The sequence below is a fragment of the Pleuronectes platessa genome, chromosome 6 (genome assembly GCF_947347685.1).
Source record: "Pleuronectes platessa chromosome 6, fPlePla1.1, whole genome shotgun sequence".
Taxonomy (NCBI): Eukaryota; Metazoa; Chordata; class Actinopteri; order Pleuronectiformes; family Pleuronectidae; genus Pleuronectes; species Pleuronectes platessa.
In genome coordinates, this window is record NC_070631.1 from 3,094,189 (window position 1) to 3,121,261 (window position 27,073).

The 27,073-nt window shown below is 44.8% G+C and overlaps 2 protein-coding genes across 2 annotated transcripts; one reads left to right on the forward strand and one right to left on the reverse strand.

Moving 5' to 3' along the window:
* Positions 1 to 12,617: 12,617 nt before the first annotated feature.
* On the reverse strand, positions 12,618 to 19,257 carry nol9 (nucleolar protein 9). The gene is made up of 13 exons (XM_053425084.1): positions 19,051 to 19,257; positions 17,441 to 17,966; positions 17,152 to 17,362; positions 16,908 to 17,038; positions 16,675 to 16,810; positions 15,733 to 15,829; positions 15,400 to 15,497; positions 15,072 to 15,239; positions 14,730 to 14,982; positions 14,519 to 14,633; positions 14,007 to 14,181; positions 13,730 to 13,863; positions 12,618 to 13,520 (listed from the first exon to the last, which is right to left on the reverse strand). The coding sequence occupies exons 2-13, from the start codon at positions 17,909 to 17,911 to the stop codon at positions 13,404 to 13,406; spliced, it is 2,106 nt and encodes a 701-aa protein (XP_053281059.1). The 5' UTR covers positions 17,912 to 17,966; positions 19,051 to 19,257; the 3' UTR covers positions 12,618 to 13,403.
* A 241-nt stretch (positions 19,258 to 19,498) lies between these two features.
* zbtb48 (zinc finger and BTB domain containing 48) lies at positions 19,499 to 25,458 on the forward strand. Its single transcript, XM_053425085.1, has 11 exons — positions 19,499 to 19,658; positions 20,632 to 21,359; positions 21,472 to 21,776; positions 21,846 to 21,951; positions 22,044 to 22,136; positions 22,231 to 22,317; positions 23,055 to 23,209; positions 23,551 to 23,687; positions 23,798 to 23,962; positions 24,062 to 24,150; positions 24,653 to 25,458. The coding sequence occupies exons 1-11, from the start codon at positions 19,646 to 19,648 to the stop codon at positions 25,106 to 25,108; spliced, it is 2,334 nt and encodes a 777-aa protein (XP_053281060.1). The 5' UTR covers positions 19,499 to 19,645; the 3' UTR covers positions 25,109 to 25,458.
* Positions 25,459 to 27,073: the final 1,615 nt, after the last annotated feature.

Genomic DNA, 27,073 nt, shown 5'->3' on the forward strand with positions numbered 1-27,073 from the left:
AATAATTCTAATTTCTATCATTCAAATATCTGTCCAGATATTTCGGTCTTGACCAGCTGGTGCCGGCTCTGACAGTTTACTTTATTTCCTTATTGATTTAACCTTTATTTTTCCATTTTAGTTTTTTAATCAACCTTCCACATGCAAACACCAAATGCATTTTGGCTCGGCTTACCACACAGGTCGTGGTTGAGGTCCAGGGACGAGGACCAGGAGTAGCGCTCGGCTCCTCCTCCTTGGCCGAGAGAGGCCGGCAGCGCCTCCAGCTCGTACGCTCCACGCTTCTTCCAGTGCGTGAACATCGCGGCTTCTTCCACCGGCTCACGTTAAGTCGTCATCGGTAGAGCTGAGCTGATGTTGTGATGTTTGGCCCTCACCTACTGAACCGATTGGCCCTTGACCCGCCCCGGCCCAGGGCTTCCCGGCCCAGGCTCAACTTTACACTCCTTCAACTGCCAATATGTTTACTCCAAATCTCCACCTGCGCAATTACCTCATCCAGCTAAACCGCTAAACTCTCTGAGCCCCGTCCAGGTCGGATTCTGCTTCGAGGCCGGTCCAGGGGAGCGGACGGATCTCCCTCAAGTAGAATCCACTTCACCTGCAGGAGACCGGGCTACCGACTCTAAACCTGGAGCAGGTTTTAACAGGTGAGTCTCAAATAGGCCACAACAGGTGATATAACTAACCCCAGGTCTGTCTTCAAAGCAAACACTGATGTCAACATGTCCCTCCCCCCTTCCCCCCTCTTCGCTGCTTCTCCCTGTTGATTCAGTGCAATGTTCAGTCCACTAATCATCCACTAAAAGCCACCCAGCGAGAGCTGCCCTCTTCTAATCCATTTAGCTGAGCTGTTCCTGCCTGAATCACAGACGTCCAGCTGCTGCAAGGTGTCGCAGGCCGATCCCCGGCAGCGAGAAGCCGCCGCCGCCGTCCCCCCCCGTCCTCGAGCCTCGACCTCATCCTTCCAAAAAGTTTCCCCCGAACTGTACAAAACTTGGGAGTGAGGCAAACTGCTCATGTTAAAGCCCTGTGTAGGATCTCCAGACGATGGGGGGGCTTTCTGCCCACTCCATCGCACAAGTGTTGTATTCATGCGGAGGTGAGTTGCATGCTGGGACGGGCAATCTGGGCCAATGGCTTTTGGACCGGGTGACACAAAGACCTCTTGTAAACCTCCTCCCACATCCAGAGTGAACTTTCTTTATGTTTTGCGCGAAACTGTAAAGGCCTGACATTTTTCTGCATTAATCAGTGCCCGCGCCTTTTATGTCCCCTGGCAGATTTATTCCTTTTTGCATGAATGCACCGACTCTTCTGCGGAGGGACCACGCTCCCACTGGAGATGAGAAACCGCCCAAATGAGCAGAGGGGGTTTCATCATGAGACGCTCAACTCGAGACAATGCTTTTCCACTTCTCTAATATCTCTGAGAAACAGCTGAGGGGGTTAAAGCAACACGGACTCAGGTACCTCAGGTCGAGGCTTAATATTTCCCCCGGTGTTGCTGAAAGGCCGATGCTCTGATATTATGCATCTAAAATGGGAGAAGCAGTACTGTGAGAATGTGCAGCGCCGGCTGAGAGAAGGGAGGAACGTTGTCACACACAACGACCCACATGTCCAATTTTGGGATAAGAAATTAGAGGGTAGGATGGGAGCCGGTTTGCTGCTCAGCTCTGGGCTTTGCAGACATATGGTAATAATCTGAAGCAGCTTGGAGCACGCGGCTTCCCTTTTAATGAAGAGAGCAGTCGTGCAGCATGAGAACTGGGCTGCAGATACAAGGGCCAATTTCCACCTACTGCCGAAACAAAGAGGGCAGCGGAGGAGGCATGAGCCGGGGCTGGCTTTCATCATCATCCATCAGATCACCCTTCAATAAAAATATGCTTTTCAGACAGATGTGGCGAGGCCATAAAAGCCCCTCCTCCAGTCCGGCTCTGCTTTTATCCAAATGCATTTTTTTTTTTATCTGATCTCACGCAGAAAATACTTTGGCTACGAAGGAAACCTTGTTAACATTAATTCGGGACTGGACATGAACACACCGACAGGCTGCTTTCTCTGGCAGGGCTCGGATGCAGTCACCGGTCAGGGAGCCAGAGTTTAATGACGAACAGGATGTAGGTGAATCTACTTTTTCCACCGCTACCACACAGACTATTCCTGTTCCTATTGTGCTCCCTCCTCTTAAAAGGAGCGCTCCACCTATTCTGCACTGGAACCTCGTGACGTTCTCCTGAGCGACAGACGTGGAACAATAAACAGTCCAAGTGGAAGTAGCTGAGGTTCAGCCAGACATTCACATTTGAGAATGAATCGGGGGGGGGGGGGGGGGGAGCAGCCCAGTCTGCGAGAACAAATAAACATGAGCTCTGTGATCGGTCTGGTTTTTCCAGACCAGCAGAAGCTGCAATGTTATGAATTTGAGTCTCTTGTACAGACCCAGCTCCATAAAGTAAGGAAGTAACTTTTATTTTGAAAGCGACTTTAAAAGTTACAAGGTGCTCGACAAAACAAAAGGAAATAATAGAACAATAGAAGAATAAGAACTACACAGAGGGAAAGCTAAAACAATGGAACCGTAAAAGACTAGACAAAGTTATAATATTTACGAAATAGGTGAGTTTTTAAACAATCTCTTAAAACTGTTGACGGACAGAGAAGAGTGATTTAAAGTTACAATAATCAAGAAGAGAAGAAACTAAAGCTTGAATAATTTCTCCAGATCTTAGAGGCAAAGAGACTTTTCATTTTAACAAGGTTTCTTAAATGGAAGAAACAGGCCTGAACCAATTTCTAAATGTGACCCCTATAGGGGGTGGGGCTTTCTAAACACTGGACCCTACCTTTCCCACAATGCATCTGGATAACCGCTTTGATCTCACTGCCTCCTAAATACTCTCATCTTTCAAACCCTACAGCCCCCCAGTAATGGAGGGTTCCTGTTCAAAGTCCCAGACCAGAGCTGAAGGAACCCTGATGACATTTTAACACTGGAAAGTTCCTCCAGAGCCACAGAGGAGCTTTTATTCTCTGGCTCATAACCGATCCTGGAATAAAGAGAATATCTCCACCAACATCAGCAGCTGATAAATGGAAATGATTCCAAAGATGTCGTCATCAAATCCTAATGACAAAGAAGTGTAGCTGAGGCTTTATTTTTAACACCTTGACCATTAACTTCATTATAAATAACTATAAATAAGAAGAAACGACCAATGCAACCAATCATGGAGTCTTTGAATCAAGAAAACAGAGATTAAAGCTTTCATGTGAAATGTAAACATGGCTGAAGACAACACAACACTCTCGTACTCGGATCGTATTTCAAACTCTGAAGCTGAGATTCAAAGCATCTCTCTCTCCACACAAGCTCTCGTTAAATGAATAGTTCCAACTTTTTGGGAAACACTCATTTACTGAGATGAGGAGGGCGGCAGCACCCTGTTCAATCTGATGTAAGAGAAACGTCAAGTGAACCGTGAAACCTGCAGAGTTTAATGAGTCTGGAACAAGAGAAATACGTCACAGCACGAACCTGCCTGTAAAACCACGAGATGTCACAATCACACTTTGACTTTTATACCAATATTTGTCTGTAGCATGACGTGTAAATTAGTGAAATAGAAAGGAGCTGGTAGCTGGATTTCAGCCAGGTTTATCTAGGTCTACAGCCTTTATGCTAAGCTAAGGCTACATCCATAAAACCCCGTCCACACTAACACACCTGACCACGTGACCACTAACGAACACTGGACATGCACGTGCCGGTGTATGCTAGTTGCAGAAAGAGCTAGAGCGAGAACTTGTTATCTAATATCCACATTTTCTTTCCATGTTGGTATTAAAAGGATAATGCAGGTTGCTTTCTTTTGGAGGGGGGGGGGGGTCATGTGATAGGAGCCTGACGAATCAGAGGAGGAGGAGCTAAGTGATGGAAAAGACCCAATTAGCAAGCAGGTGCAAGTGTCTACATCATCATTTCCAAACATCTTCATATTGAAGACATCATAACATCATTTTTTTTTCAATCTTCTCCCCTGACTGCTGTAAAGTGACTCAGCAGTTATTCCCCATGACGTCCATCTACCCGTCCACCTTGTAATACAGCAGAGGGTTCACATAAAACTTGACATTCAAGAAGCAGCTGTATTTCCCACACTAGGAGCATCACTACAGCTACCTCAGCTACCTCAAGTTCATTTTTAGCGTGAGACCGAAACCGCCGGCGGATAAATAAAACCCCTCCCCGTGTGCCGAGCGCTCTCACTGAAGTATTAATGGTGTGTTGAGAAATGAGCGTGTGAGCGGCTGCGGTGCGACAAGACTGTAAATGAGCCTGTTGGAGTGTGTGTGCGCTGCCGCGGGAGCGAAGTGTGCGAGGCTGAGTGTTGACGGAGGGAGTGCAGTGGAGGGCCTGTGCGTGCCCATGTGGAGGAGGAGGCGGCTCGGGGGTTATATTTAGCAAGGTGGCCCATCAAACAGGCCGAGGTTCACTCTGCACCGCCAAGCGCAGACTGGATTTACAAGTTCTCTGTGGGAAGTCGGTAAAAAAGGACGAGTGCAGATGAAACAGATCAATTTGGGTTTGAGAGCCACTTTCTAAAAAATCCTCTATCTCAGATGAAGAGAACATAAGAAACAGTCTGCGTCTGATCTCTCATCTGCATGCACACGTTTTACTGCTTGACTTTTGGAAACACTTTTACAGTGAAGATTCCAGAGCTGCCACTGAATGGGCAGTTTGGAAAGAATGTCACCTGCGTCTGATTCCTGATTTGTCAGATATGAACTCTGGAGAACGCCCCTCACACTCGGGTCCAGAACTACTCCGGCTATGGCACACCGGAGAAACTTGGCTGGATATTATCCCGGTCAGACGCGTTCAAACCGACAGAAGAATCTCTCTTCAAATGTCCTCGTCTTCCCAGGTTTCCCCAGAGTGTCTTCTACGTGACACTCGCCCAATCGCTTGCAGTGAATCCTGAGGATAATCTCCTGCTACATTCTCACATGGGCTCATTTGGACTTTCTCCAGAGATGTTACTAGTGGTTGGAGAAACTCCAGAGAATGTCCAAAGCAGCCGACTGTTTGTGTTCTCAGCCCCTTCAGAGTTCAGTGCTTGTCTGAAAGCAGCTTGAGAGTGGAATGATCCCAGAGATATGACTAATTAATGTTCCTCCTCATAGCAATCTGTCAAACTGTTAATAACCTCCAATGCACAGACGTGTTTATCATTCTATCAACAGAGGTTTTCTATGATCAACCACCAGAAGGAACGAGTGTGACCGATACACAATTCAACAGACCATCCTGACACCAGCGGGTTCAGAGGGACCCACAACCAGCTCTTCCACTTGTTGATGTGAATAATCCCATAATTGAAACAATCTGGTGTAAATTGCAGGGGGGGGCTGCTGCCGAGGAGCCAATGACAGGGAATCGAAAACACTTATTCCATAAAAGTACAGTTATTGTCGCTGCAATGCGCCTAAACAGTCATTTTGCTGGGGCGGAGGTTATAAGTGTGCAGGACAGTGTGTGCAGATAAACACTGGCGTTTAAGAAGATCCCTGTGTGTGTGTCTGTGTGTCTGTGTGTGTGTGACCTTAAATTACACTTTTAATTAGCTGCTGCACAGTTTAAAGAGAAGCAGCTCCCTATTGTTTCATTTACAACATGATGAGACCCTTGTGTACTTTTTTACCTATGCCACAGAGATTGTGTTTTATCTGTTTGTTTGTTTGTTTGTTTGTTTGTCAGCTGAATGGATTAATATGAAACTTTATAGAAGGACGGGACATAGGAACCCACAGAAACAGAAACTATGAGATATAAAAGGAAGGAAATAAAGTCTCTATCGCTTCTTTCTGACATAGACTGAACTCTGGAGAATCTCCTGACATTCTCCGGAGTTTCTCCTGCATGAATACAAATATGTCCGGATGAAAAAGCGGTGCCCTAAACCTAAAGGAAACTGATGAGGATGTTGGTGATAACGGCTCAAGAACTAAAGAGAAAGTCTGCACCCAATTCTCCAGACATGCTCTGGAGATCATGTCTGGAAGCGACTCATCAAAGACCAAACAAAGAGGATCAAAGAGTCGCTGCTTTGTCTTCTGTTATCGTCTGTGACACATATCACATGAAATCAAAGGAAAAACGAGAATTACATTTCCCACTTCAGAGCCGTTAAAAAGATATTAATGAATCTGGAACACTCAAACCTCCGTAAAACAAACAGAGGCTGTCGAGCGACAAATATTAGACACGTGAGGCCGGAGTGATTATTCTCGAATAAGCAGTTGGAGACAAGAGAGAAAAACAAAAAGTGGAGAAAAAGAGCTGTGACCCGGAGCCACCAGGAAACGGCAGAAATGCAAAGAGGGGAAGAGAGAAAGGAAATTACTGTCGGGGAAAAAGTGAAACAATGGAAAGACAGTATGAAAACGGAAGTTTGAACTGTAACAAGCCACAAGCCAGACCTCACTCACACACACACACACTTAAAACACACACAACATGGCAAATTCTATAGTTACACTGAAGCGTGTCAGTGGAAAACACACAAAACGTCAAATTTTCCCTCAGAGCTCTGCAGCTTTTCCACATGAAACCTGCAAAACTCAAATAATCTGAACTCAAGGTTCTTTTAGAAGCTGCTCCGGAGCTTTCAGCTGCGTCACATGACCTTCATCGACACATGTTCAAATTTCAAGGGAAACGTTTTCACGATCACGTGACTCGATCAAAGGCTCCAGAGCAGCTACTCAATGTGATGGGACTGTTCTGTCAGCAACATCGAGAGAGAAGCATCATGGACAAGAAATCACTCAAGTCCAAAGACAATCTGCCACCTCATGAGAAATGTCCAAACTCTTCTGCTGAGGAAGATGACTTGATCTGACTGAAAGCTCCAGAACCAGAGCTGTGAAATGGACCTGACGTCTCCAGGGTCCAGAACTTTGAAACTGAAACACATGAGAAAATCCTGCAGTCGCTAATTCCAACAGCTTCTAAATGGACCTTAGGTTTAGATTCAAAGCTGCAACAGTTAGTTGATGAATCACTAAATTGAACAGACACTATTGATTGATTTATAAATATCTAGATCATTTCTAATATATTTAAATGGGAGAACTTATATCACTGTAAACTGAAGATGTTTGGCTTTGAGCTGTTTGGACAAAAAACAAAACTTCCCCTCGACTCTGGTTGACTGTGATCAACCTCTTTTTTAAATCCCGGACATTTTACTAAATTAAACAATTAATCGATTGTCAATTAATAAAATAGATTATGACTTGTTAGATCACTAGTGTGATTACAGGCCACTATTTTATCACTTATCGTCCATTTACCTGCAGCCGAACTCGCAGGATATTTGAACATGAGAAGTCGTCAGTGAGTGAAATGATGAATCAAAAACACGCATCATGTGTTCATCACGTTTCCTGACAGCTTCTTCTCTGACACCATCAACACTGAATCACCGAGCGGAGATTCCTTCTCCCTGTTTTTTGTTTTTCAGAGCGGAGACCAGACGAGACATCTGGTCCCGGATTAGACCCGTGTTTTTAAGACGGGCTTAAGACTCCGGTGGCCTGGAACACACCGAGGGGTTCCAGACTCAACCAATTAACCAATTAAGGCTGCTAAACTTTAACTCCATTTTCTCTTTGCTTACCGAAGGAACCTGTGAAGCCCGAGAGAGAGATTTACAACTTTAGTTAGCTCCTGTGGAAAGTTGAACTATGACGAACATGAGACTATTGATCAGGTCGGCTTCTCCAATATTAACATTTACCTGTTTTTCTTTCAATATCTTTGAGTTTTTGGAAGAAACTAACTTTAATTACATCATGTTGAGCACTAGGGAAGTAGAGAGAGCTGGATTCACTCAGATCTGTGGATTTACCTGTGTGGCTCGCTCAGTTTGAAGTTGCAGCAGCTTATTAGAAACTTGTAGGATCAGTATCATGTGGATAGAAATAGTTTAAAATGGCACAAGTACCATTATACACATTTAAGGCCCTTTAAACCCACATTATCTTTGTTTGTTTGGACAGAACTAACTTTAAATACGTGGTCTCAGTCCCTGGGAAAGTAGAATAAACCTTTTTCACACTTTTTTTTAACTGCACATTAATCAATTAGTGAATAAAAATGAGTCACTTCCAGCCATAAACAAGACTACAGATATTACAACTTTAACTTTGATCTGAATAATGAGCTGCAGATGAGAGAGGAGGACAGATGGCAGGTCTGGGAGGGGGGGGTGGGGGGGTAGAGATTTACAGGAGGTGATGTGTATCATCTGAGTGTTCAGCTGCAGAGCTGAGCCTCCATCAAAAGGGGGGGGGGGGGGGGGGACTTCAGATCAGACTGTACTGACTGGAAATGCCTCGGTGCCTCCAGCTGGGTTAATTGCTCAGGTCACTTGCCAAATCCACGCATGGACTTTGAAGATTGGAGGAAAAGCTTGGAACAAAGATGTGAGAGCAGATCAGTTCCTGCAGGAGGAACCAGGATGTTTCTCCTGCAGGTGACTGATCCCACGTCAGCTTCACAGAGGAAGAAGATGATGATGAAGATGACAGTGGCATTGATAGGGAAAGGGACTTCTTGAATGTTTACTCACTGAGTCGTAATCTGAGACCGAGCCAGCTCCTCGGTGGCGACTTGTGCAGAACTGAATTCATGGTCCACTTGTTTGGAACCATCGAGGTGCACACAGTCCTTCCTGGAACACAATCCTCTGCAGCAGCTCCCCCAGCGTGTGTGTGCGTGTGTCTGTCTGCGTGTGTTTCTATTAATCACCCAGCAACGTTTAATTAACTTTTACGCATCGTGTCCGGGTCCTGTCGCCCTCCTCTGGCTCGCAGTGCGCCCGGGCTCCTGCACACTCCGCTCGGCTGTGAGCACAAAGCTGCTGCTCGGTGGACCCACGGAGAAAAAAAAAGAGTGGCCAGGAAAAACAAAAACACACAAAAACACCAAAACACGGATCCCTCGGGTTCACACGCGGAGAAGTTCCCCAGCAGCTGCTACTGGGACCAGGACGCGGTGGAGAACCTGTTGCTGGCTGCACGCACGCGAAGAAAAGAGCCGTCGACGTCCCGGTGGAACAATGTTGATTAGAGGAGCTGTGTCGGCGCAGGAATCCACAGATTACGCGCGGGGGGAAACCTTCCTCTGCTCCTGCTCCTGCTCCTCGGGGGCCTTCGCGGCTGCGCCTCCGTGCGCGGACGGGTTCCCGTGGATCAGCGGCTCCGCTCCACCCGCAGCCGGAGTTGGAAACATATCGTCCGCTCGCCCGCGTCGTCTCTCCGCCTCCTCAGCTCCACCGTCGGCTCCATTCATTCACACAACCTGGACCCACAAAGGCTGCGGAGGCTCTGCACAGGGACGCACCGCGGCCGCTGGAGGCGCCACCGAGGCACCGTGCGCGCCTCTGCTATGCGCGCACGGATCCTGTGTCCAAAGCGCGTTCAGGCATTGGACGGATTAACAACGAGAGGGCCCCGACGAGGTACAGGCACCCCCCACCCCCCATCCCGGGACCCCGAGGGGTCAGCGTGGGGGCCCCGGGGCCAGGGCCTCGGTATGAAGGGACTGATAATAGTTTCAAAGTCAGTGAGGAAAAAAAAAAGAGACACAAAGCTGCAACAAAGAGATGAAAAACAACAACAGAGAGACACACAACTCCTAGAAACAGATGACAAATTAACACAAAAAGACAGCATGAGGCTAAATACACACAATGACAATAAAGGGACAGAAAACAACCACAAAGAGACAAAATACAACCACAAGTAGACACACAACTCCCATAAACAGATTTAAAAATGATCGCAAAAAAGACAATAAGAGCATGACTGGTTACACAATAACAATGTAGAGACAGATGAACATGAACATAAAGACACAAAATGACAACAGAGACACAAAGCCCCATGGAGAGATAAAAATGAACACAAAGAGACAGCATGATCTCAAATAGATACACGATGACAATGTAGAGACAAAACACAACCACAAAGACACAAATGACCACAAAGAAACAAATTGCTTTTGCAAAACTCCCATAAACAGATGAAAAAAATCAACACAAAAAGACAACATGACTTTAAATAGATACATTATGACAATAAAGACACAAAAAAACACCACAAAGAGACACACAGCTCCCATAAACACATGAGAATGAACATGAATGCCCCACAAAGAGGTGCAAAACAACGAGGAGACACACAACTCCCATAAACAGGTTTTAAAAATTTTCGACAAAGTCACCATATGACCACAAAGAGACAAGAAGCAACAGTAAAGAAACACAAAACCACCATAAAGAGATGCAGAACAACACACAAAGCACGTAGACATAGTCACAGAATGACAATGAAAAAGGCAAAGACACAACAAAGAGTCACCAAATTAACACAGACACAAAATGACCAAAGACACAAAGAGACCATCAAGAGACACGAAACAACCATAAAGATTCATGTACCCAAAACAAAAATGTGAAAAATGACCACAAAGACACACAAAATAAAAATAAAATGACAATTTAAACACAAAACAACCATGAAGATGTTAAATATTTAACCAATACAACAATATGAATAATGACCACAAAGACAAAAACGAGACAAATGACACCAAACGACCTTAGAGACACAAAATGCTGCACAAAATGAGACAAGACAACCTTGAGGACAAAAGAAGGACATCTAACAACTAAAAAATATGAAAAATGACCACAAAGACACACAAAATAAAAAGAAAATGACAATTTAAACACAAAACAACCATGAAGATGTTGAAAATGACCATGAAGAGATGAATAACAATCAGAGAGAAACATCTAACAACTACAAAAATATGAAAACTGACCATGAAGACGCACAGAATGAGACAATATGACCATAAATAGACCAAATAACCTTTAGACGACATTAAATGACCATTAAAACCCAACACAACCAGTAAGGCATGAAAACAAACTCCCAGCAGCTTCTTGTCTTGTCTCTGTCAGTGTTGTTGTTGTATTAACAAGGTGGGGGGGCCTTTTACCTGCCTGGACCCGGGGGGGCCGTGTGTTCTCATGTACATTCAGACGTCCGTCCTGTCAATCAGAAGACGTCAGAGGGAAGAAGACGACAAATGAAGTTAGGAGTAAAAGACACAACAAGGCAGGTAACTTCTCCAGGGACCCCGGATCCAAGAGGCTCCAAAAACAAGTCACTCTTTGTGCTCTTTAAATATGTTTATCAGTTTGATCTCAGTGTTTTCAAGCTGCATTTTTATGATTATATTGCGCTAAATCAGATTATCACATATTGACTGAATCGAGGGTGAAACTTACACAAAAACTGGGAGAAACAGGAAGTTTGAAGGAAGTGAAATCTGATCTTTGAGGAACGTTTCTCTCAAAAACCAAAACATATCATGAAAAGAGTTTTTGAACTGGACGTGGGGATGTGAGCAGAGATGATGTTTCAAGTGTTTGTAATGTGTGTAACAAAATACATGAGAAAAATTGGAGCATCAACATAATTGTGGTCAGAGCAGCAGCTGAACAATATTTGAAATGTAGCCCAAGTCCTTTTAAAACGGTGCATTTATCAACCATTTCCATGATCCAGTAATCTTCCAGTTATCTTCTTCAGTTACTAGTTAATGATTTGTCAAGAACATTTATAAAAAATGTCTGTATTTAGTCCCAGTTTGATTCCCAATGCAGCTTGTTTAGTGCAATCAAAAGTCCCAAAACTCAAAATGATAAATTTACGACAACAAATCTGCACAACTGAGACAAAAACATATGTTTACTACATAACTAATCCTGCTTTTGAACATGAATACCCATCAGGCTCTATTTGATCTATGTATGTTCTCTCTCAGATAAGTTTAACATTCTTTACTTAAACTGACATTTGGAAGTTTGCACACACACACGGATGCAGCCTCATGTAAATCCTAAAGGGGTCAATGAATTATAAATCTCCCACATCAGAGCATCAGAGGATTTTTCTCTGTGGCTCTAAATGCTCTAACTTCAATGTTCGCCCGGGGAACACGCTGCTGCACAGACGTGTTATTTCAGGAGCGTCTCGTGGCTCCGCTGCACTGGGATTTCTCTCTGGTTTGCATTAAGGTCTATGGGAAAACATCTGACATGACAAAGCCAAAACAATGACTCGGCCAAAACGCCGCTGTGCTGTGTTTGTATGCAGCCGCCCTCAATAAAGAGGCGGGGAACAGGGAACAAAGAGGAGCACGGGGGGGGGGGGGGGGGGGGGGGGCAGGCAGAGAGGGGACGTTAAAACAGCCCACTTAACAAATTAGCAATTCTCCACTGAGTGTGTGTGGTTGTTTACGACCGAGCGTCCTCCTCCGGTTCCTCCGGGCAGATAACGTGGAGGTCAGTCTGTTGTGGTGTGAGTCATTTCTTACATTAGCTCTTACAATGACTGAGTCTGTTCTGAGTTCACTTCCCTTTTTCTTATCCTCAACACTTCCTGTATATGAACATCTGTAGAAAGAGAAATACCCCAGACAGTATTTGTTCTGCCCCCCCCTGTGGCACGAGTCTCAGCCCCAATACACAAAATGATCTTTATTCTTTTTTCGATCCCGCCTGTGAACATTTACAAAAAACCTCTGGATTGACCCGTAAGTGCAGAAACACTCGAGTGAACGTTTAACACAATAACAACAGTGGAAGCAGTTTGTCAGCTTAACATAAAAAAAACATAATACTGACAAAAACTGTCTTCTTTCATGTGTTAATCTGTCAGATTTACAGATGACATCACGTGAAAGATCCCGCGTCACTCTGCCGCGTCGACTGAGTATCGGATGTAAACATAAATAATGTAGAGAACATTTTTACTCCATAATAAAACTCAATAACAACTGGGTGAATCAGAGACTACCCTGGTTTCAGAAGCCATCGTTGGATTGAAATCTACATGGATGTGAGTTATGACTTTAAAACAAGAGACACAGGGAAAAAAATAAAATGCACCTGAAAACAAGAAGTCTGAACAAAAAGTTGTTTCTCGTTTTAATTTGTGGCAGTTTTCATTTTTTTGGAATGTCACCCACAGATAAAATACATCAAACACGAGCTGTAACTACAAGATGTGAGATCATCGGTCATGTGACTCCTTCACAGAGTCCGGCTGCCGTCTCCTCCTGCAGAGTCAGAGTTCCCCCCCCCCCCCCGCAGCTCTGTCAGACTCTTGAAATGAGAGAAGAAGAAAAAGTGTCCGGACTCCACCTCGGTTCTGTCCAGTCCAAAGGCCAGCGCTGGCCGGGTCTGCCTCGGCCCCCCCGGTCCAGAAGGGAAACAGGCGATGAAGTGAAGCTTCTGTAGAAAGAGTCCTTACATCCCGATCTGACTGGGCCTCGTCAGGCCCTTGAAGACTCGCAGCTTCCCTGCTCCGGTCAGATCGAAGCTGTAGTCGGCTGTGACGTACGGCTTCTCCCCCTCAAGGTCAGACTGAAACACACAAACAAACACACACACACACACACACACACAGGAAGTGTTAGTGACAGCGACAGGAAGTTAGGTGTACCACGTGTACTTTGAAAGCTGTGTAGTGTGAACTCGGCCTCGGCAGAAAGCTTCAGACTGATCCATCCCTTCATGGGTTTCACAAAGTGTCATGTTGTGTGAAGACAGTTGTGTATTTCATGTCCTCTGACCTGAGTTGTGAGGACGAAGAAAGGCAGTGAGATGGCTCCCAGCAGGAGACAGTTGACCTTGCGCAGGACGGAGGGATCTACAGGCGTCAGCAGGAGGTACAGACCCCGGGCCATGTCGATACCTCGAAGCACACCTGCAAACACACAAACACACAAACAGCTGAGTGAAACCTTTGAATCACAGGAAGAAAATCCTGGAATGTCTGTGAATCCGATCGTAGAGTTTGATTCTAAGTGACAAGAAGCCCGACGGCCCAGCACGGAGCAGCTCACGTACCGAAGCCCACACAGGGACAGACGGGAGCCTGGGACAACAGGACCGGACCTCCTCTGCTCGTGATCTTCTCGGCCAGACAGCAGAGCCCCACCAGGGAGGCATTGGCCGCATAGAACATGTGACCGGGCATCACCTCGCAGTGGATCACACCGAGAGCCACGGCCGAGTGCGGCACCTGAGGGTTCAGAGGGAAACTGTGAGGATCCGACTAACTCCATCATCTCAGTTACTCATTTGTTTGATACAGATAACAAACAGAAATGTAAAAAACAAACTCAAAGCTCATCATGTGGAGAATAAAGGGCTGAAGGTGTTAAGATAAGTTAAAGCTTTACTGGGAAAATTCACTGGTTACATCATCAGACAAGTCAAAACGAGGTAGACAAGACAATAGAAATTATAAAAATACAATAAAAACAAAAGCAAACAGAATGTGTTCATAATAAACAGTCTTATCACGTGATGAGAGGAGAGTTCACAGACGAGGATGCTGCCTCATCTTTGTCATGTACCTGGTACGGGGTGAGGCTGTGTAGAGGCCTAACTGGTCCAGGATCAGGAGACTGCAGCTGACTCAGGTAGGCCAGCAGGGACAGCTCTCTGTGCTCATTGCTGCGCTGGTGTTTCCTGTCACGTACAACAAACACACACACAATAAATAACACACAAGGGGGCTAAATCAAAGCTTTCCTATTGAGTCACAGGCCGAGGAGGTGAACTCACGCTGTTCCTTGACGCGCCACCCCTTGAAACTCGGATTGCACATTGAGGTGAGTGTAGCTTCGGGGGGGACTGTGGCTCTCTGTGAACTCCTCCAGAGCGGTCTGGGTGGGGGGGTGCGTCTGGAAGCCGTGTGCCGTCCTCAGGAACTCGGGACTGAGGACGGGACACTGGGTCAAACCGCTGTGACCGAGCTGGACCACGTGCGAGACCGGGAAGAAGCGGATCATGTCCACGAGCAGCTCGAACCCGAATCCTGTGGAACGCAAAGACGAGGACAACAAACACTCAGACACCATTTACAACCAGTGCGTTCACAACTCGTCATGGTGGTTCTCTGCTGACCTTTGACCCAGCCCATGGTGTTGATAATGACGGGGGTTTCTCTGCTCGGGGGGCGTCTGCGCCACAAGGACTTCAGGGACTCCAGGTACCGGTCCAGGTTCGACTCGCAGGACGACTGACCGTAGTAGATCATGTGCTCTGGTGAGCGCTGGTGAGTGAAGGGTGGACCTGAAAAACCAGTCAGGGTGAATCTACTAATCCACAGTACAGGAATATGCAATAAAAATATCATATTACAGGAGGAGTTGATCTTTTTGAGGATGTTTTAGTAGAGTAGAACGAGCTGCAGCTGAAGATGTGTGTGAGGTGATGGGGTTAATAAACCTACCTAGAAGTGGTTCACAGACAACTGACAATGACAGACAACCAGCGGGGGTGAATTCTGTTTGACCCAGGTCGCTTTCCAAATAATCTACACACGTGGTGCTGCAGACACACAAACGACAGATCCTTTTATTATCTCATATTTTTGACTGTATCGGCCTCTGTAGGAATATGAAGTACTATAATGCACAGGGATCATATCAACAACCACATCATGATTCAAAAATTCAATATGATGAATAATCTTCACATACAAACTTAAGATACATCACAAAATATGAACATACGTTTTATACAGATGAAGAAAGCATGTTGTGTTAATATTAATAGAACTTACTGATTCAGTAAAGTGTTGATGAGGGTTCTGATAAACGAGGACTTGCCCACATTCTTCGTTCCACATACGAGGATAACTGCACAACCATCCATGTCCCCTGTGTTAACAACAGACAGGTGTCAATTAAATGTGATATGAACACATAGATCTGTCGACTTCAGTCTGTTACACACAGTGCATGGTTTTATTCAGAGAGGAAGATGAAGTTATATGAATAGGAAAAACGATTTTCTGTTTTCTCTCAGCCTGCATCCGTGAGGGATTTAAAACTTGTTTGAAATCCTAACGTCTCACTCCAGCAGCTTATCTCACTCCCTAAATTATATCATATGTAAAGGTCATTAAATAAAATTCCCCCTTTAATAGTTTAAATGTAACTCTACACCAGTAGATGATAACTGGAGGCCTGCCAACATTAATATCTAGTGTTTAACAGTTGAAATTGTGAACTGCTCCTTTAAGACATCCTGTGTTGCTTTGACACAACAGCAGCCTCTTCTGGTGGCTCGGTTTCTCTCAGGCTGGTTCATTAATTCATCAAATCATTCTGATAAAATTATGAATACAGACGAGCAGAAGGCTGCTTTCAATGAAACATGGAAAATCTAATATTTAAATTGAACTTTTCCATTGTAGTTAATCTTTTGAGCTGGACCTGAAAAAGGGATTTAACACAAATCACGAATCTCCTCAGCAACTTCAAGCTGGTTCATTAAGTGCTTAATGGTTTATTGACCTGAGTTTGTTTGCTTCTTGGATCATCGAGCTCAGACATATTGTGAGTTTGACTGCACTGATGCAGCCTTTGGGACAAACTGACTTTAAGACAGATCTGTGCCACTTTCAAAGTGGAACATATAACCAGGACAGCTTCATTAAAGTCTCTGGACACAACGTTTCCTCACGTCTACACAAAGAATCTCATGTCTCCCAGGGACTCACCTTTGCAGGCGCTGACCACTGAGGTCAGAGCTTCTCTGTGGCTCCTTGATAACTTCAGGCCCTCGACGGTGCTCACCAGAGGAATCATTCCCAAACCATTGAGGGGAGTGTCGAGAACGGCCGACACCAGTTCACTCTACGAACGAGGCCGAGGGGAAAAGCTTCAGTTAGTCAACTCTGACATTTTGTGATATTATATGAGAAGAAAATGTAAAAAACATCAGTTTACTTACCATCGGGGGGCTGAACAGTTCGTTGAGCTCTTTGAAGCTCGACAGAAACCGTGTCAGAGGCGTCTCCATCGGCTCCAGCAGGATGATGGACGAGCGGGACGTTACGCTCTTCAGCAACTTCTTCTGAGATGCTGCAGAAGACAGTCATTAAAAATATAGTGCATCAAACAAGACACTCTTAGTCTCTTCCTAGTACACAACCAGATACAAAAAACAAATAACCAATAGGAGAGTTGATTGTTACCTGTTGTCAGATACTTTCGGAGGATGTGTGACGCCTCAGTACTGTGATCTCTGGAGTTAGAAGAGCTTTCCACTGCACTGATGGTCAGTGGACAATGTGAGGCTGGAGAGAAGAGTGGATACGACTGCTGGCCCTCTTCGATAGTGAAGCCCATCACTTCTACACGACCGTACAGGCAGGTCAGGAAGCACTTCCCCCGGAAACACAGGTTCTGCAGGAGGACATGGTTGTGTTCAGTTAAAGAAATGGACTGGAGTGTTGTTACTAGGTGAAGTATCCTGACACATACCTGATCCATCTGCATGACGAGCACTGCGTGGTTCTGCTGATCATCCCGCTCTGCACAGTAGTGCAGCGCCTCTCCCTCCAGTCGACCCGGTCGGAAGTCCTCCGAGTCCGCCCCGGCCCCCACGCCGTTCCCGTGGACAGCCTGGGAATACTCCTTCCACTCCTGTGAGTCGTCGGACTCGTTGTCCATTGTGAATGCTGCACTTCCATTGGCCTGACTGTAGGGCTTCGTCGGTGCAGCCTGTGCAGTGTTTTTCTTAGAGTCCGACACAGACTTGGCTTTATTCTGCAGCCTCTTGACCGAGGGTTTCTTCTTCACAGTGGCCTTGTGCTCCTTCACCATCTTGGCCACGACCGGAGACGAGCTGAGCTGAGAGGAGCTGACGGGAGGCCGGCTCCGTTTACCCCTCACATCTTTCCACTTCTGAGACTTGGTGGGACCCTTGACCTGTGACGTTTTCTTCACCTTCATTTTCTCTTCTCAACAATTACTCATGAGGGAGCCGATGACAAACAAAGGGGGGAGCCTGCAAAAAAAGAGGCAGAGAATTAGCAAAACGGTGCATCGGCTAAGAGGGAACAGGATGTTCAATACACTCTGTTGAGTCGGTTAATGTCTCATCTATTCTCAGTAGAGCCATTTAATACAATATGAGAAATAATTCTGATGTCTGTTTACATCTTATTTATCTATTTGAGAGCTGGATGTAATGTAAATTTGAACAACTGCAAACTTGACAATGAAGTAAATCTGGAATCCTGGGTGTTTGCAGACGTCTGGTTTTGTCCAATTAGTGAAAATCACAACAACAACAAATAACATCCATAGTCAGACGATATCAAACTGACAAAAACAGAAAATCTTCATGGAACAGCTGAGAAAATTATGCTTTATTTGAAATTAGCTCAAATGAAGCTATGAGTAATAGATCTATTACTTCCAACATAATTTTTATATTAGGAGCTGCAGCTAATTAATCAATCAACTTAAAATAATCTGTACTGTTCTGAGCATTGAACAATTGAGTAAAAAAATACATTCAACATCTCACATATGAATACTTCTAGGTTTTTCTATAAAACTGAATATATATCTGTTTTGTAACTTGACATTAACAGTTTTCATTAATATCTGACAAATGCTTGAGGTTCAGATTCACAAGTTAATGGAAACTTATGGACACTGAGGTTTCTTTTTGTTTTTGATGTCATTATGAAATACTGGACACATGGCTACTAGAAAGTATTTTTCAAATCGATCTAGACACATTGAATAATTCTCTAATCAGTTAGTGGAGAAAACATTCAGCAGATTAATCCACAATAAAACAGTCGTTAACTGCAGAATTCATATTTATACAGATGGCTTGATTTTCAAAACACTGCACAGCTAAGCTAATCATGCTAACACAGCAGCATGTTAACTTCTAATTCCTCCACGTGTGAGTCCGAGTGGTCAAACATTTCAAAACTAAAGATGCACGAGGCGCCAGATAAAGTTAGAGGTTTTAAAACCCAGCTTGAAGTTTCCTCAGCTGCCTGTCGCAGCAGGAAACTAGCATTAGCTGCTAGGCTAGCTGCTGCTGTAGCGCTCCGGTAGTGAGAACTTACCCCCCAGCTTGTTGTGAAAAATACAAAAACACTTCCGGGATGTGTATGAGCGCTTTAATGATTTAAGAGGAGTTAAGAGTTAGTTATTTACTGGAGTGAATCCCAGGAGGAGGCTAAGTGCTAACGCAGCGGTGCTAACGAGCTAGCTAACATGTGTGAGCTGCAGACACACGCAGCGTCCAGATGGTCGACCATGACCTTACCCGGTGTTTCCCTATTTACACTTTAAAGTGATTTATCAGCCTTATTTCTCTATTTAAACTGATCAAAAATCAGATAAAAAAACACCAAACATTATTTAAATCAGTAATTAACATTTGAATTGCTGTCATTTATTTGATATAGCAAGGAATGTCGGTGTTTGATAATGGGCAACAAAGACTGTTCCCGGAGTTCCTCGGGTAAACATCGTCACTTCCTCTTCCTGTTTGCAGTTTTTTAGGGGCCTAAAAGAAACGAAAACAAGCTGCACGCAGCGAAGCTTTGCGCTGTTTGTTTCCCCCTGCGTGCGCTGACCTCAGATCGGCTGCAGCTCGGCGCTGAAGGGGAATCGATCATCGCGTTGGGTTCGATTCCCGCAGATGTGAGCGAGGAAATGCTGCTGTCGGGTGAGTGTCACGCTAAGGGAGCGTCTTTAAAGATCCGCGCAAGGAAATAAACGTGAAGCTGCACAGGTAGCCAGATATTTTTAATATTTACTAAAAACTGCAGATGCACTGATGCCAGGAAAATATTCTATAAATCTGAATTCTTAATAAGCCACGTGGTGAATGTGTAATCAGATCAGATGCAAGGTAATAAAATGAGTAAATGTGTCTGCAGGTTTTATGAACCATTGTAAACAGTGCAGGGGCCATTTTTATCTGCAGCCAGTACTTCAAGTAAAAGTGCAGTACTTGAGTAAATACTTTATTACTTTCACCACTGTTTATCAGAACCAGGTCTGTTGGCCAAGTTTTTTTGGACAGTTTGTATATTTATAATTATAATAATAAACTTTATTTGTACAGCACCTTTCTTAAAAGAAATGCAGCTCAAAGTGCTTTACATACAATATTGATCAAAATAAAAACATTTTCATAGAATAAAAACATCTGAAAATGTAATTCATATAAGAGAAAAGATTTTAAGTAACTTAAGAACACGTTAAAATGGCATTTAAAAGAAAAGGAAATACAAATTAAGGTGTCTCTGATACAGTGTAATGAATTAAACTGGTTTCCACTGGCTCTCTGTGTACTTGGATATAAATGTAATGGACAGTATAAGACTAGTAATTCTTTTAATTATCGATATTCTAGTTATTTTAATTCATGATTTAAAAGATAAAACCTGATTAAACTCAGCTCACTCACTCTTAGGATAAATAGAAGCTGCTAATCATCACAGTCGAGAAGATTAAATCAGCTTTTCCTTTTCTTTATACACACTTAAACAATTAATTTCTTAATTGTGTGTGTGTGTGTGTGTGTGTGTGTGTGTGTGTGTGTGTGTGTGTGTGTGTGTGTGTGTGTGTGTGTGTGTGTGTGTGTGTGTGTGTGTGTGTGTGTGTGTGTGTGTGTGTGTGTGTGTCTGATGCAGCAGCAGTGATCAGTGACGCTGGACGGATGCCTGCAGCAGAGAGCCACCATGCCCAGCAGGTCCTGTCCTCCCTGAACCAGCAGAGGGCGGTAGGCAGGTTCTGTGATGCAGCGTTGAACGTGGGAGGGGGGCTGGTCCACCTCGCCCACCGCAACGTCCTGGCCTGTTTCAGTGACCTGTTCCAGCAGCCCCCCATGCCCGCGTCCCCGTGCATGGAGCTCCACCTCCAGGAGTGTCCCAACGACGGCCTGGAGCTGCTGCTCAACTTCCTCTACACCGGGGAGCTGAAGCTGGATCCTGAGAACCTGGACAAGGTGCAGCACGCGGCCGCCAGCCTGTGTGTGCCTGCTGCCCTTCTGCTCTGTGAGCGGTTCAAGGAAACGTCTGTGGATCCTGCTGCTGCTCCTCTCAAGCGGAAACGAGGCCGACCTCGAAAGACCCCGTCACACACGACCCCTCAGTGTCCGGTCAAAGACGAGAACCTGGTCCTGGTAACAAAAGAGGATTCTGGGTTCGATCCCGAACCAGCCACCAGTACCGCTGCGACCACCACCACCCGCTCAGGTCGTGTAGTGAAGGGCCCCAAGCGACTGGTGACTGATGAGGTCCCCCCCACTGATGTAACAGCCACTGAAACACCCAGCACCAAGGCCCCACATATCCCTGCAGAGAAAGAAAGTGGTGACGTGAGAAATCAGAATCCAGATCAGCCAAGTGTAGAAGCTGAGGTAAAATACACACATGTACAGGAAGCATGCAACACCTCAATGTGATTGTGTATTTGCTGCTACATGCAACCACAAGTTATGATCGACACTAACAAGGTTGTTATCGTTGCAGACAACCGAGCTGCAGATTGACCTAAACAACGAGGGCGTGAACCCGGTGCTGGAGGAGGAGGACGAGGACGACGGGGGGGATTTCGAGGGCGTCACCGAGGGTTCGGACGAGGAGTACGTTCCCGTGGCCGAGCCCCCCCCCTCAGCCTCGTCCTCATCCACGGCCCGGAGACGCAGGAACCAGAGGAAGACGGAGACGGCTGAGAACGGAGAGGCCGCGGAGGACGACTCGAAGAAGGACTCAGTGCAGTGTCCCACCTGTGACAAATCCTTCAAGAGCAAATACTACCTCAAAGTCCACAACAGGTAGATGTCTCCTCGGTGTCCCCCCCCTTCAGGTCCCTGTGGAATCCACTGACGTGTCTTTTCTTCCAGGCGACACACGGGCGAGAGGCCCTTCGGCTGCCTGAAATGTGGGAAGAGGTACTTCAGGAAGGAGAATCTCTTAATACACGAGATCAGAGATTGTGCTCGAGTGCAGGTGAGTCAGGAAATCAAACAGTTACAGCTCCAAAGCTTTTACATCACATATGAAAGTGTAACACTCGTGTTTGTGGTTTGTTGTGATCACAGACGTACACCTGCTCAACGTGCTCCGAGACCTTCAAAGGAAAAGAGCAGCTACGTCTACACAATGTGTCGCACACCGGAGAAATGCCCCACAAGGTGCCCCCCCCCCACACCCGACAATAAATCATATTTACTGTACAATGAGTTTTAGAAAACGATCTTCATTGATGTGGTCTTTATTTTTACACAGTGCTCATTGTGTGCTGATCAATTCATGCACAAGAAGAACCTGACGATTCACATGATGAAGGTCCACGGTTACCCCAAACCACACGCTGTGAGTTTCTCTGTTCACGATCACGTGTCCACACTAAATAATACTCAAAGTGTGTAACTTTACTTCTTTGAAATACCTTTTACTGCAGTGAAATGGATTTCCATGTACTGGAAATTACTCTTATTAATGTTTTATTTCTTTAACCCCCCCGTGACATTATAAGAGTGAAAGGATTCAATTCATGTTCATCCATATATATATATATTTACAACCTTTTTATATCGTCTATACTTTTCACATATTTATATCTCTTCCTTTTTTTATAATCTCTCATATTTTATGTACAGGGTTCCTATGGTCATGAAAAACCTGGAGAAGTCATGGAATTTTAAAATGTTTTTTTCCAGGCCTGGAAAAGTCATGGAAGAAAATAAAATCCCAAAAGTTTTGGAAAAGTCAAAGTTCATTTACGCTGAGTTTTAAATAATTCATATGCTTTTAAAGAAATACGCTCAAAATATAAGCAGGCATACTTGGGTTTGTGTCATTTAAGGTAAACTGTGTGCCTTGGAATTCTCATTGTTAGTTTAAATACTACATTTTGTCACTTCTTCTCATATACACCGAGATTTCACAAAAGGTTCGGTCATGGAAATTTGGTTTAAAGTTATTGAAAAGTCATGGAAATCCAAAATGTGTATGAACCCTGTAAACCCCAGTCAAACTAAGTTTCTTGCACATTTGCCTTGAATTCATTTTCTTGTTTCCACTTTGTTTAAACAACATTTCATCTTCAGTGTCCCCAGTGTCCCAAAACCTTCCTGACCCGGACGGAGCTGCGTGTCCACGAAGCAGCGAAGCATCGGGGGGAGAAGCCGTTCGTGTGCGAGGAGTGTGGCCATCGAGCGTCCAGTCGGAACGGGCTGCAGATGCACATCAAGGCCATTCACAGGTAGTGGAGCGGGTCTTGTTTATTACAGTAATGCAAACTTCATTTTTAACCCCCATGCTTATGAAAATTGCCTGTGTAAACGAATGGGAGTTGATAAACTTTCAGAATTAGTCCAGGAGATGGTGGAGTAGGAAGGGAGCGCTCCTATAAATATGAAATTCACGATCACAGGAGCTGAGACAACAAGCTGCTGATTGGTTGAAAGTGAGACATGTGATCTATTGGACTAAATCCATTCATATAAAGACCCACATTTCAAATTATAGGGCCCAGGTTGATAGATACCATATAAAAACCCCTGTGCAGATCAAGTGAGTCTTTTCTTTCGATGTGCTTCACAGGAACGAGCGGCCCTTCGTCTGCACCCTGTGCGGCCACGCCTTCTCCCAGAAGAACAACCTCAACATGCATCTGAGGATCCACAGCGGGGAGAAGCCGTTCCAGTGTCACCTCTGTGGGAAAACCTTCAGGACACAAGGTCGTTAAACATCCTTCCTCCCTGCCCACCTGAACATTCCTCTGTCAGCGAGAGTAATGGCGCCACCTGGCTGTTGTTTGTTGTACTGATTGTCGTGTCTTTAACACCAGCCAGTCTAGATAAACACCACCGGACGCACACTGGTGAGCGTCCCTTCGGCTGTGACGTCTGTGAGCAGCGGTTCACGGAGAAAGGAGCGCTCGTCCGCCACAAGGCCAGCAAGCACGAGGAGGGTCGACCCCACTGCTGCAGCATCTGTGGCAAAACCTTCAAAGGTGAGAGATCCAGATAGACGGGCCCTGTTTGGTTCAGTGTGTGATGAACACAGTGTTTTGTGTTCTGATGAATCCGGTGCTCATGTGGTTCTTCACCAGCGAGGGAGCAGCTCCGTGTTCATCTGCGCCGCCACAAGGGCATGAGGAAGTTTGAGTGCCTGGACTGCGGCTACAAGTTCACACGACAGGTCGGTACACTCACTATTATTATTAATAAATCCTCTCATGATCTGTTAATCGATCCTAAAATGTATCTGAACAGCAAGGTTTTATAAAAACATCTGTCTAATAATGATGTTCAGGGTCCAAGGAAGGGCAGTGTGATATATTCAATATTAATAAAATCTGAATAATCAAATGACCCGAGCTCTGTAGCAGCAGCAGCTTGGACTCATCAACAAAAGTGACTTTGTGGCTCTCGACTTCTGGGTTCTGTGTATATGGTTCTAATATTATAAATAATAAACAGATGAACAGCTCTTTGTGCAGCAGTCACATTCAAATTTAAAGGATGTCAAAGAGATTCAGTTCACGATCACAGATCCTTGAGAAAAACTGCAAATATTCCCATTATAGAAATTAGAACCAGAGATTAAGTGATTATATGATTATCTGAATAATTGCAGATACATTTTCTGGTAATCTCAGCTCTATAATAGAAACGATTATGTAAATGTTTCTGTCTTCCAGGCTCATCTGAGACGACACGTTCAAATCCACAAACGCACTGAGAACTACAACCCCCGCCAGAGGAAGCTGAGGAACCTGATCGTGCAGGATGTCGATGGAGGTTCTGGTGAGAATGACTCATCAAAAACCGCGGGAGTGTCGCTGACCACCGAGCAGACGGATTACAGCCCTGACCCCGGCGACCCCGGTGACCTCCAGGAAACCACAGACCAGGAGGCCGCCCCCCCGCCGGCGGCAGCAGGCCTCGGCTCCAGCTGCATCGTGCGGGTGGTGATCGAGTCCAGCGCCCCGGTGATGGAGGAGGTGGTGTCAGATCCGAACCTGGCACCGGTCGAGGCAGAGGAAAGTTTCTCGGGGCCAGAGGTCCTGCAGCCGACGCAGCTGGTCACCGAGGCGTTCGAGTCCACGGTGGAACTGGAGGGGATCGTCCAGGACACGTCCCAGAGCAAGACATGAGACCTGGAAGAGACTGAAGCCTTCAGAGGACTCAGGTCAATGAGAAGCACTTAGAAGAGGAAGCAGGTGGAGAATCACAGCGTGAGACTGTCACTGAAACGGCTGCTGACGAGTCTCCAGTCGTGTGAGAGAAGAGAAGCAAACACATTTCACGCTCGTGGTAATTTATACATATTTAGGTGAACTGCATGTTTGTTAAAACAGCTGGAAACCTTAGTTTGGTTTAATTCTGCCTCCTCATCCCAGTGAGCCCAACGCAGCTGGACTCTGGAAACCATAACATATCTTTATCTGTCTTTAGATTTGGGAAATTTAGATGAGATGATTAATAATAAACATGATTTACCTTGTTCACTTGTGATTTATGTATTTCTTTGCTGCAGGATTGATAATTTAAGTATTTGGATGGACTAAACAACATGATGTGGTATTTAATGAGCCTGTAGGTGGATTTTATTTTCATTTGACTTAGCCAGGTTGGCTCTTATCTTCATATTTTACAAAAAGACAATATTAACAGATTTACTTATATTCCAAAATGTGATCAAAGGTTCCCGGTGGAGATTCTGGCAACTTTTTTGCACCATGAAGCAATTTTTCTTTGCATGAAACTTTAAATTTCTTTGAGATTTGACCCATCTGACGTATAAACGACAACTATAAAACCATGATGCTGTATTAATTGAGACCAGTAAACATGGAGGAGATGTTCCTGGTCTACAGATGTCAGAACATTGTGTGAATCATTTAACACGCAGGATTATGATTAAAGCTTTATGGGCAAAAACATGAGCTTACACTTGAAAATCATTAAAAAAAACCTTTATTGACTTCTCACACTCTGACACAGCTACTGTCTGTAATCTATAGAAGTGAACATTCGTATTCATCGCACAACTCGAGTGACTCAGCAAAATAAACTCTCAGGTCTGCCTGCAGTTTCATTTATGGTAACTACACTGTAAACATTACAGAAAACATAAAGGATATGAATACTATACTATATTTACAAAACTGATTCAACAACACAAACCTGTATGAAAACTATAATGAACAACAACAGCACAGATCATCGTCACACTGCGGGGGTGTTCCTCTGACGTCAAGTTAAATTACATTACTTTAATATAAAAGGGGAGTGATGAGCAAATATTAATAATCCCAGTAGGAGCCTACAGGTGGATACTGGGGTGGGGGGGGCGGAATCGACAAAGGCCAGATGAGCAGAGGGGGAGATGGGAAATAAGATGCAAAGGAACCAAGCTTGTAATATATTTCTATATTTTAAATACTCGATTAAATACTAAAGTGGCTGAATTTTAATTGTTCATAACAGTATTTGCGTTTCCCCACCCTGAGTGTGACGTCAGAGGAAAATGGCCGCCGTAGGACTACGTTCTATGGAAACACACAAAATTACAATTTCCTTTAAAGCAAACGTTTTGTTTTTTTCTTTTACACAAGAGCACAAATTATTTAGATTTTCCAGTTGAGATCGCCGACCCTTCACTAGTGTCACTGCTCTGGTTCTTAAGCAAATGCATCCATAAAAAAAAAAATCATAAATATACAATTCTTTAGGAAAATACTTCATGCACATTATGCTGGTGGTTCTAAAGAAGGGGGGGGGGGGGGTGCAGCCTCATTATCACTCCATCCACATTCCAGCTCGTACAAGTCAACACATCTGATGAGGCCTTCTGTCTGTTTACTGCTAAATATCCATTGTGATCGCAGCCGTGTTTGGAATGTAGACAGATTGTTGTTGTTGTTGTTGTTGTTTTGGCTTCTTTCTTGCTGGTGAATCACGGTTAAATAATAAACTAAAGTAACAGTCGGACTCTGAACTGATTTAAAGGATAAAGATTGACCTGGCGCCTTCATTACCCACAATGCTACTGCTCCGATCATATCTCGAAGTCTTCACATGTAACAGACTCTCATCAGAGGAGGCCTGTTTGTCAC